We start from the raw sequence: 18856 nt of genomic DNA, 5'->3' as shown, positions 1-18856 counted from the left end.
TTGGTTGCTGAGAGGACCCCGAGCCTCACAACCATAAAGGGAAATGGGTTCCATGACTGATTCAAGTATTTTTAGCCAGATCCTAACTGGTATGTCAAATTGTATGTACTTTTTGATGGCATAGAAGTCCTTCTTACCTTGTCTCTCAGATCGTTCACAGCTTTGTGGAAGTTACCTGTGGCGCTGATGTTTAGGCCGAGGTATGTATAGTTTTTTGTATGTTCTAGGGCAACGGTGTCTAGATGGAATTTGTATTTGTGGATCTGGCAACAGGACCTTTTTTGGAAAACCATTATTTTGGTCTTACTGAGGTTACTGTCAGGGCCCAGGTCTGACATAATCTGTGCAGCAGATCTAGGTGCTGCTGTAGGCCCAACCCTCCTTGGTTGGGGACAGAAGCTCCAGATTCTCAGCAAACAGTAGACATTTGACTTCAGGTTCTAGTAGGGTGAGGCCGGGGGCTGCAGACTGTTTTAGTGCCCTCACCAATTCGTTCTAGTAGGGTGAGGCCGGGGGCTGCAGACTGTTTTAGTGCCCTCACCAATTCGTTGATATATATGTTGAAGAGGGTGGGGCTTAAGCTGCATCCCTGTCTCACCCCATGGCCTTGTGGAAAGAAATGTGTGTGTTTTTTGCCAATTTTAACCGCACACTTGTTGTTTGTGTACATGGATTTTATAATGTTGCTATTTTTACCCCAACACCACTTTCATGAGAACACTTTGCCTTTGCTTTGCTTTGTTTGTTTGTCAAATAGGGTGTGCAGGGTGAATACATGGTCTGTCGTCCGGTAAAAAGCCAATTTGACATTTGCTTAGTACATTGTCTTCATTGTGGTGGAAATGTACAAGTCTGCTGTTAATGATATTGTAGAGCATTTTCCCAAGGTTGCTGTTGACGCATATCCCACTGTAGTTATTGGGGTCAAATTTGTCTCCAATTTTGTGGATTGGGGGGATCAATCCTTGGTTCCAAATATTGGGGAAACTTTCAGAGCTAAGGATCTTGTTAAAGAGTTTAAGTATAGCCAATTTTAATTTGTGGTCTGTATATTTTATAATTTCTTTGAGGATACCATCAATCCAACAGGCCTTTTTTGTGTTGAAAAGGTTTGTATTTGTCATGTAATTCATTCAATGTAATTGGAGAATCCAGTGGGTTCTGGTAGTCTTTAACCTGTTAGATCTACCCCCCCCTTTTTTGAAAATTCTGTTAAAAATCGCGCAACTTTTCAGCGTCCTGCTACTCATGCCAGGAATATAGTATATGCATATGATTAGTATGTGTGGATAGAAAACACTCTGAAGTTTATAAAACTGGTTAAATCACGGCTGTGACTATAACAGAGCGTGTGTTTCATTGAAAAACGCAAGAAAAACTGCTCTCTGAAAGCAAAAAATAATTTCCATAAGTCACTTCCACCAGTTGTTAAAGGACAACAGAATTTAATGGAAATTTGCCTGCACTTCATACAAATTCCGCACGATGGCGCCATTGTACTAATTTTCAATCGAATTAATTGTTGGAAAATCCATCTGTCTGACCCCAAGTTATCCAGTCTTCACCCGGATGCAGTTCAAGGAGAGATCAGATTGCATTGTTTTTGAAGTGAGGACCTATTGAAGAGACATCGCCCTGTAATCGTTTTGATAGATTATAAACGTTTACTAATACCTAAAGTTGGATTACAAAAGGATTTCGAAGTGTTTTGTGAAAGTTTATCGTCGACTTTTTTAATTTTAAAAAATTACGCAGCGTTTAAAAACGATGAATTTTTCTGAATGACACTACTTCAATACAAAGCTATTTTGGGTATATATGGACCGATTTAAACGAAAAAAAGACCCAATAGTGATGTTTATGGGGCATATAGGAGTGCCAAGAAAGAAGCTCGTCTAAGGTAATGAATGTTTTATATTTTATTTCTGCGTTTTGGGTAGCGCCGTCTATCGCAAAATCTGTTGTTTACGTGTCGAGCTGGCATTTTGGGGGGTGCATGCTATCAGATAATAGCTTCTGATGCTTTCGCCGAAAAGCATTTTAAAAATCTGACTTGCTGGCTAGGTTCACAACGAGTGTAGCTTTAATTTAATACCCTGCTTGTGAATTTTGATCAAGGTTTGAGTTTTAACGAGTACATTTAGCATTTAGCGTAGCGCATTTGCATTTCCAGGTGCCTACTTGGGACATGTGCGTCTCAAGTAGATTCAAGAAGTTTTAATAGTTGATTCTAAGATTTGTATTTGATCATGTTTTTGCTGTTTGTTTTTTGTTATAGGGCCAAAAAGATTGGAGAAGTGGTTTTCCCATACATCTCCGTTTTGGATAGATATCTCTTTGTGTGGTTGTTTGTTTACTGTTTTCCCAGAAGTGGTTAGATTCTATCGATTCTTCAATTACATTGAGCTGATTTCTGTTATGCTGTTCCTTCTATTTTCATAGTGTATTTCTGTATTGTTTTAGTGATTCACCATAGTGAAGGCAAATTTTCATGTTTTTGGATGGATTTTTTTATTTTTGAGATATATATGTATATTTTTATACCAGACAAAAGGGTGCCTCCTACTGGCCCTCCAACACCACTTCTAGCAGCATCTGGTCTCCCATCCAGAGACTGACCAGGACCAACGCTGCTTAGCTTCTTAAGCAAGACAGCAGTGGGATGCAGGGTGGTTTGCTGCTGGTTTTTCAATTTATTTCTTAGGTTTTTGCATTCTTCATCAAACCATTTGTCATTGTTAATTTTCTTCGGTTTTCTATTTGAAATTTTTAGATTCAGATCTCTCTCTCTAAGTATTTGCCTCTCTCTCTCTCTGTATTTGTCTCGCTCTCTGTGTTTATTTTCTTTCTTTCTCTTTCTCTCCTTCAGAAGAACATTTTGTTACCTTCCTCATTAGCCTAAATGACTGCGTTGTTTAAAGTGTGTTTTTGAAAATGGTTCTTGGCAAAAATCTATGTTTTTGCTCACGGTGTTGGGAGATCGAGTGGTAATCTATGACACAATACCATCCTGACAGAATACACTGTGATCTGGGATACAACACTTTCCTTTAACAGAGTGTTCTGTGTTTGAAACGTTAGGCTGTAAGCTGTGATACAGTAATGGTCCTAACAGAGAGAGAGGGAATTGCTGTTGGCTGGATGCTGTAATGCTTCTAGAGTGTTCCGCTTCACAATGCACCATGCAACAGTGTCTAATTAAGGGCTGCTACAACAACAGGGTCCTTTGTGTGTGTGTGCTTGCATACATATGTCTGTATCTCTTTCTTTCCACACAAACTTTCAATTCAGGTGAGGTGAGCTATGGAATATTTTAGTGCTGCTACTTCACCCCGGAAAGCCTCAGTACAGCCCTCAGACTTCTTAACCTGGCATTCACAGACAGATAGGGAGTCTGTGTCTCAAATGCAGCCGATGGACCCTTGTCAAAAGTAGTGCACTATAAAGGGAATATGGTGCCATGTGGGACACAACCAGTATTAGTGTCCCCTGGCCGCATGTTCTCTCTGAGTCAGATCATTCCCAAGAGAGGTGAACATCACCACGCCCCACCCCATCCCCTTGGGGCTGAAAGAGGACAGCCTTGATACTGTGTTGAACAGGGATGATAGCAGGGTCTGGTCAGATGGGCCTGGTCAAGCCTAAAATAAACACTCCATCCACACCAACTAGCCTGTGAGATTGGCCTGGATGATGCCTTTGAAAGGAGACAATCTCTGGAACTAGGGACAGAGAACTGCTGACTGCTGATTGAAACCGACCTCTCATTGCTTGGAAGAGAGAGAGGGAGACAGACAGGTCATGAGCATATGAGCTCCTGCATGTTTCAGCATGTTCTTAAAAAATATAGAGATTTAGAGTTAGATAAACTTAGATTTTTTTGTCAGGGACATATACAGAATGCTACACTCTACAACATAACCTTCACTCAAAATCCAAACTCCAAACCTACAACCTGATTTTGGATGGGATTACTGAATCACCTGGAAGGTTTACAACTACCAAAGCTTATTATTCCAAAGCTATACAGCAAATGCTCTGGTAAACAACATTAACCTGAAAACACCATCCAACCTGGAACTGAGTGAGTATGTTTAGTCTGAAGCTATATTTTATTTCCAAAAGCCAAGAAGAAAAATACATTACATTACTATATAAGGACTGAATGCCAAATTAAGGCTGCCAAGCTTGATACAACTTCAATTAGCACTGATGTGTCAAGTGAGAGGTGTCAAAGCCCTTTAGCCCAACAATGGCAGGAGAGTCACACAGTCTACTCCAACCTAATGGAGAGGCTTTAGAAGCTGCCTTCCGCTGGTAATAGATAATTAAAATACAGTGCCCTGTGTATGTAAAGAATAATAAGACAAGAAATGAGTACACAATGAAGCTTCTTATGAAAAATCAAGAGACACTTTTTGCTGACTACTATAAAAATGGGAACATCAGCAACCTCATCTTCCACACAGACCATCCCCTGGCATGGCACAGTGCTATGTCAACACACTACCCCTCTGTTAAGAGGGAGGGTGTTACTGATGGGTGGAATTTCAAGATACTTGACAACGAGGACTCGGAGTCAGCTAATATACATTTCTATAGGTCTTCAACAGTATTGGTACAGGGCAACCCCAAACAGTTTCAGCTGGACTTCCACCTAATCAAAGAATTAGCTCAGCAGGAGAAGCTCTCCCTTGAGAAAGATACCCCCACCCCGAGCAGGTCAGACCAGACCTATTCATTATATAACCCCACAGACGAGCAACCCCAAGCAAAAAGTCAACCTCTCAGCACATAGTTCTATTCCCTCATTGAAATGAAGGATACATTTACCCAGCTGGAGGTAAGGCAGGTGGAGCTGGAACAGCAGGTGATTACTTTCCAGTCAGCACAGACCCAGACAACAGTCCAGCCCAACACCCCCTTAACCAGACCCGGAGTGCTGGAGGTGGAGAGAGACATATCTGCACTCTAGACTGTGGTGAGACAACTTTAACATGATAAAAAGCATGAGCTGGAGAAGAACAGAGCACTAGAGGAGAGGATCAGACTTCTGGAGGAGAGGGTGAAGGGGATGGCGTGTGACAGAGAACAACCTGCTAGAGAGGTGGCCACCCATGCAGAGAAGCCAACATAAGAGCTCACCTCTGCTCCCAACAAGAGTCTTGACACCACAGCAGAACAGTCCACCCTAGAGCCTGACCATAGCCTCAACATCACAGCGGGACAGACAAATGAAGAACCCCAAGCACTGGGGATTTCACCCCCTCTGAGCACCCCCCCTGTCAGCCCCCCCCCCCCCCCCCCCCTCCCACCACCACACACACACACACACACACACACACACACACACACACACACACACACACACACACACACACACCCACTGAGGACATACACATGACACAGATTGTACTCCTTATGGACTCAAAAAGGAAATATATACAATTTAAAAAAAAAATCCCAAACACAATGTGTCTAAACTGTGGGGTCCAAACACCCAGCGTGCCCTAGAACTTTTGTCTGAGGACCAACTAGGTTCACCTGGCCACATAATAATACACACAGGCACAAACGACCTGAGAGCCCAGCAGGAAAGGGTGGCCACAGCATTCAAGGGAGTGATAGAAAAAGCTTATTCTACAGACTCAGGGGGTATGCTAATTTGGTATAGAGCAGACCTAACCCACTCCATTAAATTGGTCAAAACAGGAACATTTTACATTTGGCTAGAAATTCAAAAGGAAATTATCTTAACAGAGAAAAATGTCCTCCTGTGTGCTACCTATATCCCCCCACAAGAATCCCCATACTTTAATGAAGACAGCTTTTCCATCCTGGAGGAGGAAATCAATCATTTCCAGGCCCAGTGACATGTACTAGTCTGTGGCGACCTAAATTCCAGAACCGAACAAAAACCTGACACCCTCAGCACAAAGGGGGACAAACACCTGCCTGGAGGTGACAGCATTCCCTCCCCCATATGCCCCCCTAGGCACCACTATGACAACATGACCAACAAAAATGTGTCTCAACTCCAGCAGCTCTGTCGCCCGCGGTGTATGTACATAGTCAATGGTAGGCTTTGAGGGGACTCCTATGGTAGGTACACCTATAGCTCATCTCTTGGCAGTAGTACTGTGGACTACTTTATCACTGACCTCAACCCAGAGTCTCTCAGTGTTCACAGTCAGCCCACTGACACCTCTATCAGATCACAGCAAAATCACAGTCTACTTGAACAGAGCAATAGTCAATCATGAGGCATCAAAGCCAAAGGAACTGAGTAATATTAAGAAATGCTATAGCTGGAAAGAATGTAGTGTGGAAACCTACCACAAAAAAACAATAAGGCAACAACAAATTCAATCCCTTTTAAACAACTTCCTGGACAAAACGTTCCACTGTATTAGTGAAGGTGTAAACCTGGCAGTAAAAATATTAGAAGTATATTTGACCTCTCAGCTTCCCTATCAAATCTACAAATTTCAAGCAGAAAACTGCAGAAAATTAACAACAATGACAAATGGTTTGATAAAGAATGCAAAAACCTAAGAAAGAAATTGAGAAGCCTGTCCAACCATAAACATAGACACCCAGAAAGCAAGGAACAGCAAGTTCCAAAAAAGGTCCAGTCGTCAGGACCACAAACACAAATTCCATCTAGACACTGTTGCCATAGAGCACACAAAAAACAATACATACCTCGGCCTAAACATCAGCGCCATAGGTAACTTCCACAAAGCTGTGAACGATCTGAGAGACAAGGCAAGGGCATTCTATGCAATCAAAAGGAACATAAAATTTCGACATACCAATTAGAATCTGGTTAAAATTACTTGAATCAGTTATAGAACCCATTGCCATTTATGGTTATGAGATCTGTGGTCCACTCATCAACCAACATTTCACAAAATGGGACAAGCACCACATTGAGACTCTGCATGCAGAATTCTGAAATATATCCTCAGTGTACAACGTAAAATACCAAATAATGCATCCAGAGCAGAATTAGGCCGATACCCGCTAATTATCAAAATCCAGAAAAGAGACGTTAAATTCTACAACCACCTAAAAGGAAGTAATTCCTAAACCTTTACAAAGCCATCACCTACAGAGAGATTATTAACCTGGAGAAGAGTCCCCTAAGCAAGCTGGTCCTGGGGCTCTGTTCACAAACAGAAACAGACCCCACAGAGCCCAAGGACAGCAACACAATCAGACTCAACCAAATCATGAGAAAACAAAAAGATAATTACTTGACACATTGGAAAGAATTAACAAAAAAAACAGAGCATACTAGAATGCTATTTGGCCCTAAACAGCGAGTACGCAGTGGCAGAATAACTGACCACTGTGACTGACCAAAAACGTAAGGAAAGCTTTGACTATGTACAGACTCAGTGAGCATAGCCTTGCTATTGAGCAAGGGTGCCGTAGGCAGACCTGGTTCTCAAGAGAAAACTGGCTATGTGCACACTGCCCACAAAATGAGGTGGAAACTGAGCTGCACTTCCTAACCTCCTGCCAAATGTATGATCATATTAGAGAGACTTATTTCCCTCAGATTACACAGATCCACAAAGAATTCGAAAACAAACCCGATTTTGATAAACTCCCATATCTACTGGGTGAAATACCACAGTGTGCCATCACAGCAGCAAGATTTGTGACCTGTTGCCACAAGAAAAGGGCAACCAGTGAAGCACAAACAACATGTAAATACAACCCATATTTATGTTCATTTATTTTCCCTTTCGTACTTTAACCATCTGCAAGTCGTTACAACACATAATACAACATTTGTAATGTCTTTATTATTTTGGATCTTCTCTGAGTGTAATGTTTACTGTTAATTTTTATTGTTTAATTCACTTTTGTTTATTATCTACTTCACTTGCTTAGACAATGTTAACATATGTTTCCCATGCCAATAAAGCCCCTTCAATTGAATTGAAGAGAGAGAGAGAGAGAGAGAGAGAGAGAGAGAGAAAGTCAGAGAGAGAGTGAAGAGTGAGTGAATGAGACAGAGAGCAGGGAGGGTATGAGAAGCAATCTCTCAAGTAAAGAGGGGGAGGTGTTAGAGAAAGCAGTTTGGGTTGCTCTTCTAGTCAAAGCCTGAGTTAAATTGTTCCAGCATTCTTTAATTTGAGGATGGTGTAGATTAAGCCAAAAAAGGATCTTCTCTCCCCTTTCTTTTTACTTTTGGATGAATAGCGTGCCCAGAGTGAACTGCGTCCTACTCTGTCCCAGATGCTAATATATGCATATTATTATTAGTGTTGGATAGAAAACACTCTGAAGTTTCTAAAACTGTTCAAATGATGTCTGTGAAGGGATGGGATGGAAGTGTTGGGAATGAAGGACAGAGAGACAGAGAGACGAGTTTGACACTGGATTCATGTTCAACTGAATAGCTTTCGAGAAATGTGAATAATGCGAGGGAGAGAACATGGTGTGTTTAATAGCCTCTAAATGTAAGTCACTTCAAGTGGAGCGTGATTCACACTGGGTAACCTACCTTGAACAAAACAACATACACTATTCCTCACTTGTCAGCGCCAAGTCCACTGACGTGATGAAGAATACAAAAACCTTATTTTAAACCTAACTGACACATTTCCAGATGCCCTTATATGTGCTGACTAATAGTGTACCTCTGTCCCTCCAGTTCCAGACCACTGAATAGAAACCAGCTGTCTATATGTCAGTTGACCAGTCTTGTCCCTCTGTCTCTCTCTGTTCCTCCAGTTCCAGGCCAATGTGGATGAGGGCTCCACAGGGGTGGTGGTCAACCTGACTGTGGACGACAGAGATGACCCTGCGACGGGGGCGTGGCGAGCCATCTACTCCATCATCAAAGGTGACCCCACCCAGAGCTTTGAGATCCAAACCAACCCTGACAACAATGAGGGCATGCTTTCCCTCATTAAGGTAACCACAGGGCCCGAAAGTTATCTCAATTATCTCTCTCAAATATCTCTCTCAATTATCTCTCAAATGTCTCTCTGAATTATCTTTCTCAAATATCTCTCATCTCTCTTGTTCATGGAATAGCTAATAAAGGTGTGTTTTTGGTGTCACAGTAACAGGCAGGTTGGATGGTGATATTATATACGGCACGATTTGGCCAATTCACTGGAGATATGAACATACAGCTTGCACAGTAAAGAACCTGTAGCACCAACAGTTTTTATTGCTCTCATTATTCCAATACATGTATGTTATCATGCAATATAGCAATACAGGATACAGAAATACAGGATATTTGTAACCTTGGTAACGTTGTATGTTTCACTCTAGTACACTGCAGTTTGCCCCTTTACTCTCATGTGTAATTTTCTCCTACACTATTGACATACTATAAGAGAAACCTGTTACACACTGAGAGTCCAAAACATTAGGAACACTTGCTCTTTCCATAGCATAGACTGACCAGCTATGATCCCTTACTGATGTCACTTGTTAAATGCACTTCAATCAGTGGTGAAGAAACAGGTTAAATTAGGATTTTTAAGCCTTGAGACAATTGAGACATGGATTGTGCATTCAGAGGGTGAATTGAGACATGGATTGTGCATTCAGAGGGTGAATGGGCAAGATAAAATATTTAAGTGCATTTGAACGGGGTATGGTAGTAGGTGACAGGGTCACCAGTTTGAGTGGGGCAAGAACTGCAACGCTGCTGGGTTTTTCACGCACAACAGTTTCCTATGTGTGTCAAGGACATCCAGGCAACTTGACACAACTGTGGGAAGCATTGGCGTCAACATAGACCAGCATCTCTGTGGAACAATTCGACACCTTGCAGAGTCCATGAGACTGTTTTAAGGGCAAAAGGGGGTGCAACTCAATATTAGGAAGGGTTTCCTAATGTTCTGTCCACTCAGTGTGGAAGTGACATGTTAACTACATGATTAACACTCTCATCTCCTCCCCTCCCCTCTCCTCCCCTCTCCACTCCTCTCCTCCTCCAGCCTCTAGACTATGAGAGCTTAGTGTTCCACACGCTGCTGATCAAGGTGGAGAACGAGGACCCCCTGGTGCCAGATGTGGGCTACGGCTCCAGTTCTACAGCCACCGTACACATCACCATCCTGGACGTCAACGAAGGACCAGTCTTCTTCCCCGACCCCCTTCAGGTCACCAAGATGGAGAACGTACCCCTGGGAAGCTTCGTGGCCTTACTCAACGCCACCGACCCAGACGTCCTCCAATCACAGAGCATCAGGTGAGTGATGAGGTCATCAAGCTGCACCAGGTAGAACATTCTGCAGCATTCAGAGTTCCACACATTCAGCGTGGACATTAGGTCCACACTGACTGCCAGCTTGACAACAATGAGCTGTGTGCAGGTATATTAATGTGCAGTAAATCACATCAGGTGTTGATTCCACAGATACTCCCCTTTGTTATTGATTGAAACTGGTCAAGGCGGGCAGTTCAAAAACGATCATGTACAAGGAAGTTTGTTCTCTCTCTTTTCACCTCTTTACCATCTCTCAACTGCAGAGTTTGTCTATGGTATTGAAAGAGAGAGATTCTTCTCAGTGAGCTTCTCCATGTAAGTGTGACAAGGTGATCAAGTGTGACAAGGTGAACAAAGACGACCTATCAGAAGTGTAGCCTGGCATGACAGCACACCTCATGGTTTCCAGACATCTCTCCATCTGTTTCAGCTCTCACCTCTCTCTCCATCCCTCCATCCCTCAACTGTCCCGCCCTGTCTATCACCAGACACCCTATTTATCATCTTATGCATGTCAGCCAACCGCCTCTTATAAAACTGCCTGTCTGACTGTCAACTTTCTGTAAACAGTCCAATTATTCCTCTGTCACCAGGGTGGCCTATTACTAGAGAGGCGTGTTCAGGTCAACTCTATTCTCTGTGTCTAGGAGGTCTATTACTTTTTGCTGTGTGTAACAGTCAAATTGTTCCCTGGCAGCCTTGGGGAGCCATTACATGTAGGTGAACTTCTCTTGCATTACAAAAGGGGAAGTTGTGATTGCTTTATTGGCTTTAAGGAGAGATTTATGCTAAATGTGTGATGCTACAGCTCGTGAATTGTTGGTGTTACATCAAATTTTTAAGATTTTCATGTAAATACATCAGGTCATAGATATCAGGCCCTCTGTGGAAAGGGTTTTGCATGGAATCCAAAAGGGTTCTTCAAATGGTTCTCCTACGAGGACAGCCAAATAACCCTTTTAGGTTCTACAGTGGTTCCTCCTTTAAAAGTTGTGCCATACTGCAGAACACCTTGGGGGCTGCTTCAGCATTCTATGGCACGTTATTTAATTGTCAGCCATTTATTACATTAATGCAAGTTAGTGCTAGTTTGACCACCGGAGGGCATCTTTGAGAAACATTTGATATTCTCCCATATTGACGTTACTAGAGAATTTAAAACCTTTTTGGTAATAACATAGTACATGGGAATGAAAGAAATTTGGCTTAATTAATTTAATTAATATTATGGTGTTTCTATTCCGAGAAAAATGAAACCCTCAGGGTCTCCGTTAGGATGGAATGGAAAATATTGCACTGTACAACGTGACGGTCGGGAGTAGGCTACAGCATAAGAGGTTTGGACAATTCTAAATGAATATCTAAGGGGCATAACATTTCCACACCCTAATTGTAGTGTAACCAATACTCATTTCGCCTATGGTAGGCCAAAAGTATATCTAAAAAAAAAAAGAATTCAATGACGTGACTCTCCACCAATAATAACATTTAGAGGATTGGAGGATTCAAAATTAATGTCTATGGGGCATTTTGTGTGAGGATCTGTGAGAATATCTGAGAATATCTGTTTTTGTTGTACATAATTCAAAATTAATTAATAATAATAAGAATCACTTTGTTTATAAAGTAACAATATTTTGGAGATTTCATTTTCATTGAGCCTAGAGTGAGCGAGAAAAAGGCATTCCTTGAGACATTCTCACTCATTTGTAAATAAAACCAGTTTGTATTTTAGAATGATTTATTTCTGGAGAAACCTAACTTGATTATTTAGCAGACATCACTTGCTTATATTCAGTCTAGATATTCAGTTGAAGTCGTAAGTTTACATACACTTAGGTTGGAGTCATTAAAACTTGTTTTTCAACCACTCCACACATTTCTTGTAAACAAACTATAGTTTTGGCAAGTCGGATAGGACATCTACTTTGTGCATGACACATGTCATTTTTCCAACAATTGTTTACAGACAGATTATGTCACTTATAATTCACTGTATCACAATTTCAGTGGGTCAGAAGATTACATACTCTAAGTTGACTGTGCCTTTCAACAGCTTTGAAAATTCCAGAAAATGATGTCATGGCTTTAGAAGCTTCTGATAGGCTAATTGACATCATTTGAGTCAATTGGAGGTGTACCTGTGAATGTATTTCAAGGCCTACCTTCAAACTCAGTGCCTCTTTGCTTGACATCATGGGAAAATCAAAAGAAATCAGCCAAGACCTTAGAAAAAAATTGTAGACCTCCACAAGTCTGGTTCATCCTTGGGAGCAATTTCCAAACGCCTGAAGGTACCACGTTCATCTGTACAAACAATAGTACGCAAGTATAAACACCTTGGGACCACGCAGCCGTCATTCCCCTCAGGAAGGAGACGCGTTCTGTCTCCTGGAGATAAACGTACTTTGGTGCGAAAAATGCAAATCAATCCGAGAACAACAGCAAAGGATCTAGTGAAGATGCTGGAGGAAACAGGTACAAAAGTACCTATATCTCCAGTAAAACAAGTCCTATATCGACATAACCTGAATGGCCGCTCAGCAAGGAAGAAGCCACTGCTCCAAAACCGCCATAAAAAAGCCAGACTATGGTTTGCAACTGCACATGGGGACAAAGATCGTAGGTTTGTAGAAATGTCCTCTGATCTGATGAAACAAAAATAGAACTGTTTGGCCATATTGACCGTCGTTATGTTTGGAGGAAAAAGGGGGAAGCTTGCAAGCCGAAGAACACCATCCCAACCGTGAAGTACGGGGGTGGCAGCATCATGCTTTGGGGGTGCTTTGCTGCAGGAGGGTCTGCTGCACTTCAAAAAATAGATAGCATCATGAGGGAGGGAAATTATGTGGATATATTGAAGCAACATCCCAAGACATCAGTCAGGAATTTCAAGCTTGGTTGCAAATGGGTCTTCCAATTGGACAATGACCCCAAGCATACTTCCAAAACTGTGTCAAAATGGCTTAAGGACAACAAAGTCAAGATATTGGAGTGGCCATCCCAAAGCCCTCAATCCCATATAACATTTGTGGCAGAACTGAAAAATCATGTGCGAGCAAGGAGGCCTACAAACCTGACTCAGTTACACCAGCTCTGTCAGGAGGAATGGGCCAAAGTTCACCCAACTTATTGTGGGAAGCTTGTGGAAGGCTACCCGAACCGTTTGACCCAAGTTAAACAATTTAAAGGCAATGCTACCAAATACTAATTGAGTGTGTGTAAACTTCTGATACACTGGGAATGTGATGAAATAAATAAAAGCTGAAAGAAATCATTCTCTCTACTATTATTATAGCAAGTTTGTATGAAGGTCTGGTTATTCACAGGCAAGTAATAATATGCTCTAAACCGCTCTGGTGTCAAAAAAACTTTGCTGCCCCGTTTCCAGTTGTCCACATGGCTGGGAGAACCTATTCAAGTAAGTAAACACATTTCAAAAATGTAAAAAAAAGAAAAATGTATTATTAGCTACAGTAACTAGCCACAGTGCATTTTAACTAAAATGAGCTGCTAATGTAGAGATAGCTAGCTAAGTTAAATACATTTTACCAGTTACCAAACTCCATATTAGCTAGCTATCTTGAAATATTTAACACTGTAAAGTACATGTGTAGGTAGCTAGCTAACAGCCATGGAGGAGGGTGAAAGGATAGCAGGCCCAGCTGTCAACGTGAGAGAGTAGGCTATTCTGCATAGAGCAGGTACTTTTGTGTAGTTTCAGTCCTTAGAAGTGAGGACAGAGAATATCATATTCAGTGCTGTCTAATTTGAGTATAATGAAGTCTATTTCTTGTGATGTTTTCAGTCCTCAGATACAGAGAACTATGAAAGCCTGTCTGCAGATGAAGAGGTCCCAATGAAGAGCAGCAGTTCTCAGTCCTGGTCCTGGGGACTAAAAGGGGTGCATATTTTTGATTTTGCCTCAGCACTACACAGCGGATTCAAATGATCAAGTCATTATCAAGCTTCAAGTGGTATTTATGTATTCATTTGTGATGCTATCCTTGATATGATCCTGCTATTGTCACGTGCTACACATGTATCTGTCTATCCAATGTTGTCGTGATTTGTTATAAGGGATATTATACTTTAGTTGTTCACAATGAACTGGTAATGTAAAAGTATAATAATGACATTATCTTCTATTGTTTGTCCTCATGTGTCTGTTTTTCAGCATAAAGTACTCTGTAGCCATTTAGTGTGGACATTAGGTGAGACTACACACACACAGATTCCTGTTGAACGCAGTATCTTTAACTACCTTATTTTCTCAATAACAGTCTCTCTCCTTCACTTCATCCCTCACCCCCTTCACCCGAAATCCTCTAGGTTATATCAGCTGTGACCTGACTGACATTGAGTGCACAGCATGATCATAGATGAGAGGTCACTTGGTCAGGTCAACAGGAAGTATTATTAAATAGTTACTTTACATTGAAATACAGATAGAGATAGTAGTTCCAGAGTTAATAATCCAAGGTCAGTTTAGAATTTCAACTCCTAATGATTATGATGACTGACTGTGGTAGAATTAAAAAGAAACAGATCTTAATCATGCTCTCTATCCATCTGTCTCTAGTCTGTGGGTATGTTTTGATGTGAGAGAGGAAGCCAGTCCAGTCATCGCCACCTTAAGATAACTTTTGGGTCAACTGGCGGCCCAAGGCTGGTCAGGAGACACCGCTATAGACACTATGTAATTGTGATGAACTGAGAAAATATTAGGGTAGCACTGTAATTCATTAATCATATGCTTGTAATGAATACAAGTGGAGACAGAGAGCTGGTTTCAAGCGCAGGGCGCAGCAGGTGTTTTTTGCAAAGGACCACAGAAGGAGGCAGGTATCTGGGTCCAGGGGCAGGCAGAAGGTCATATACAGGGGCTCCAAAAGTGGTAACAGTACAGGCAGGGAAAAGGTTAGTAAAGTAGTCTGGGAGATCAGGCAATACGTAGATAACAGGACATCCGATAGGCTAAAGTACAGGCAGGGAATAGGCAAAAGGTGTCTTTAGTGAGTAGATCAAGATATCGTCAATGTACACGATGAGGAACTGGTTGATCAAGTCCTGGAAACCTTCCTTCATGAAGGACTGGAAGACCAGGCATTCGTATTGACCCCCGGCGATGAACGCCGTCTTCCACTCATCCGCACTTCGGATACGGATCAGGTTGTAAGCACTACGTAGGTCCAGTTTGGAGTAGATGGTAGCCTGTCCAACTTGTTCTAGTGCGGCCGGAATCAGAGAAAGAGGGAAGTGATTCTTGATGGTAAGGTCATTGAGGGGTCGGTAATCTATGCAGGGACGGAGACTATCACCCATTTTTTTACAAAAAAGAAACTGCAGCCGGAGATGTGGATGGACGGATGAATCCCATGTCAAAAGCCTCTTCTCTGGGATGGCCAAGGGGTATATACGACCCTAATGGGGCGATGCCCCAGGAAGGAGGTCGTTTGCGCAGTCCTCCGGGCAATGAGGGGGCAGAATGGACGCCTTTTCATGCTGAAGACACTCAGGAACTGGGCATATACAGGTGGGATGTGGGTTGGAATGGGAAACTCTGATCCTTTTATATAGGTGGCTCGACAGGGTAGACTGAAGCAGTTCTTAAAACAGGCGGGAGACCATGACAGCTGTTCCCCTTGCCGCCAGGAGATGGCAGGGTCATGAAGGCTTAACCGGGGATGACCGAGGATGAAGGGTTCTTTAGGTGAAGATAACACCGTTATCTGAATGACCACGGAGTGAAGGAGGCCAATCTGAAGGGTGATACTTTCGGTCATGTGAGTCACCAGAGACCATTTCTGAGAGGTTGTCCGTCCAGCGCATTGATCTTAAGGGGAGGATTAAGAGGGATTATCTTGACCGTTACCTGTTGTGCCAATTGTTCGTCAATGAAATTTCCTGCCCGAGTCCACTAGTCCCTCCACAAACTGAGTGACCCCATTCGCAGAAAGAAGAACCGGGATTCCAAACTGCCTTCTGGTAATGTTCAAAAACGTAGAGGTGCTTACCCGGGCGGAAGTAGAGGGGTTGTTGTCAGCCCTTCGTGGGGGGCGAATCGGAAAGCTATTGAGTAGGTGGTTACTCTCTTCACAATAGAGGCACAGGTTTTCATGTAACCTCTGGTGTCTCTCGGCAGGCATGAGAGGGGTGCGGCCGAGTTGCATGGGTTCAGGGCTATTGGACCATGGTGGACGAGAGAAGGGCGTGGAAGACTCGCAGGCCATGGGCGACTGTATCGGTCTGCAGTCCACTCGTAGGTTGCCAATGGATATGGACATCCGGGTGTATTGGTTTTGATCCATTAAATCTCCTCTGCAGGCCAGTTCGGTCTGTAACTCCCGATTAAGACCCCTCCGGTAGACAGTAAGGAGAGCTGGTTCACTCATCCACTGCTGGCAGCCATGATACTGAACTCAAGGGCATACTTAGTGGTGGAGCAACGGCCCTGCTGCAGCTCACATACGTAACAGGTCCCCGGTGTGACGACCTGAAACTGATGATCAAACACCTCATTGAAGAGGGCGTGGAAAAGTGAGGCTAGTAAAGTAGTTCAGGAGATCAGGCAATACGTAGATAACAGGAAATCCGATAAAGGCAGGCAGGGAATAGGCAAAAGGCGTCGTTAGTGAGGCAGGCAAAAACTATGAGGTGGAAAGATGATGGGGTGCAAAGAACTGAAGTAAATACTGTGTGATAATGACATACAGGTGTGTGAACAGGTGATTAGAATTCAGGTGATTGGGATCTGGAGAGTGAGCTGCGTTCAGGGGATGTAGGTGTTTGAGAGTGTGAGCTGGAAAGTGGGCTGGAAAGTGAGCTGCGTTCAGTGGATCTACGAGTTGGAAGCAGACGTTACAATGCTGTCTTCTCTGCTCTTTCCTATTTCCCTTTCTGTTTCTACACCTCTCTTCTTTCTTCCTCTTTTTTTATAATATGTGCATTGAAGTACAGATTTAACTTATAATTCATAATATAATATTCAAATTATAATATGTATAATGCATAATGCATTATGTATTTATAACACCTGGATAATGAAATTCCAATAAAGAGTTTTACATTATCCACTGGCTGGAATTAAGTATCTCATTGAAATACTACACCTATCTTGTGTCCTCAGATTAATGCAGATGAAGGGAGTTAGATATGCATAGGAAGTGTGGTTTAATGTTTTCTTTTCTGTATATATGAATTACAAATCAGCCTTTACTTAAATCATGCTTCTAGTTTATTGTATAGTTACAATGTGTAATCACTGATGTCCCAGGAGTGGTAAACACTGTTGAAGTGTATAATTGTTATACATACATGCAGTAACAGCATTATTCAAAGAATGGAGTTTGATACAGCTGGTATTGGATATAACTGAAAAAGAATGTCTCACAGAGATTCATACCTGAACCGCACATTCATTTGTCAAGAAAGAGTACATGATCAATAAATATATTCAATGTACAGGCCACAATGTGGGGAACTCATGCTTGGTAATAAATACATGTATATAGGACTTGCATTCTTGGCACAATAAAGTTATTATATTCTACTCAATCCATAGGCTTCATTATTGCCATTCAGACTTTAAGTCGATACAACAAATATGATAGCTGAGGATCATAGATAGGTTCTGAACTAATATTCACACCAAACGTTTTAGGGTCCATACACAGATCTGTTACATACTGTAGCTAGCCATACATCCAGAGGCATACAGTTATTGTTATCCTCCGCGACACAATAAGCAAGTAAATAGTTAGCTAGCTATGTTACTTCTACTAAAATATAAGCAAAGCAAGCTTACACAATTGTACATTCAATTTGCAGTAAATGCTTTAGCTAGCTAGATTCTTTACATCCACTGTTCCACAAGAGGACAGCCTGGTTTTCTTTTTTCTCAAGAGTCCCTAAAACATTAAGAGGTTAAACAACACGAATTACAATGTCACACTCATGTCATAACACTAGCTAGCTAGCTGGCTAATGTAAGCTAGTCAGCTAACTTGCTAAATAGCGATTTACGTAAATTAACGTCATGACAAAAAAATATGCACAATGGTTTCTCTACATAACTTACATATTCCTCTCAATTGTACATTTTTAACTTGACTCGTAGTTACTTACATTTGCTTCAGCCATCTTTGCTGAAGAAAGTCACCAGCGACTTACATCTAATTCGTCATTGGAACCTGTCAATATTTTGTTTTAAAACTAATACCTTTATTTAACTAGGCACGTCAGTTAAGAACAAATTCTTATTTTCTATGATAGTCTAGGAACAGTAGGTTAACTACCGTGTTCAGGAGCAGAATGACAGATTTTTACCTTGTCCACTCAGGGATTCGATCTTGCAACCTTTCAGTTATTAGTCCAACGCTCTAACCACTAGGCTACCAGTCGCCCCGATATGATTGGTCATACAAAAACCTTGGGACCCAATTGCATAATGAGTGCTCCATCTCCCCCTTGGTGGTCTGGAGCAATGAAGCCGTGACGCTGGGTACCTCTAAGTCCCGCGGTGTAAGCTCGCAACTTTTAAAGGAGGAACCACTGTAGATAACACCTTTTTTTCAAAGAGTGTACTTTACTGTCTTGCTCTCTCTT

At 42.0% G+C, this 18856-nt stretch overlaps 1 protein-coding gene across 1 annotated transcript in view; it reads left to right on the top strand.

Annotated features, from left to right (window-relative positions):
• LOC110520038 (cadherin-13) overlaps positions 1 to 18856 on the top strand; it is a 603183-nt gene that overhangs the window by 500741 nt on the left and 83586 nt on the right. The window contains exons 9-10 of the mRNA XM_090218153.1: positions 8752 to 8934; positions 9978 to 10231. Of these exons, the coding sequence (XP_090074279.1) occupies positions 8752 to 8934; positions 9978 to 10231 (437 nt within the window). The remainder of the gene's footprint in view (positions 1 to 8751; positions 8935 to 9977; positions 10232 to 18856) is intronic.

This window comes from Oncorhynchus mykiss, chromosome 1 (genome assembly GCF_057628025.1).
Source record: "Oncorhynchus mykiss isolate SJ-2025 chromosome 1, ASM5762802v1, whole genome shotgun sequence".
Classification (NCBI taxonomy): Eukaryota; Metazoa; Chordata; class Actinopteri; order Salmoniformes; family Salmonidae; genus Oncorhynchus; species Oncorhynchus mykiss.
The sequence above is the reverse complement of the archived record's forward strand: the minus strand, read 5'-3'. Positions and strand labels throughout refer to the sequence as shown.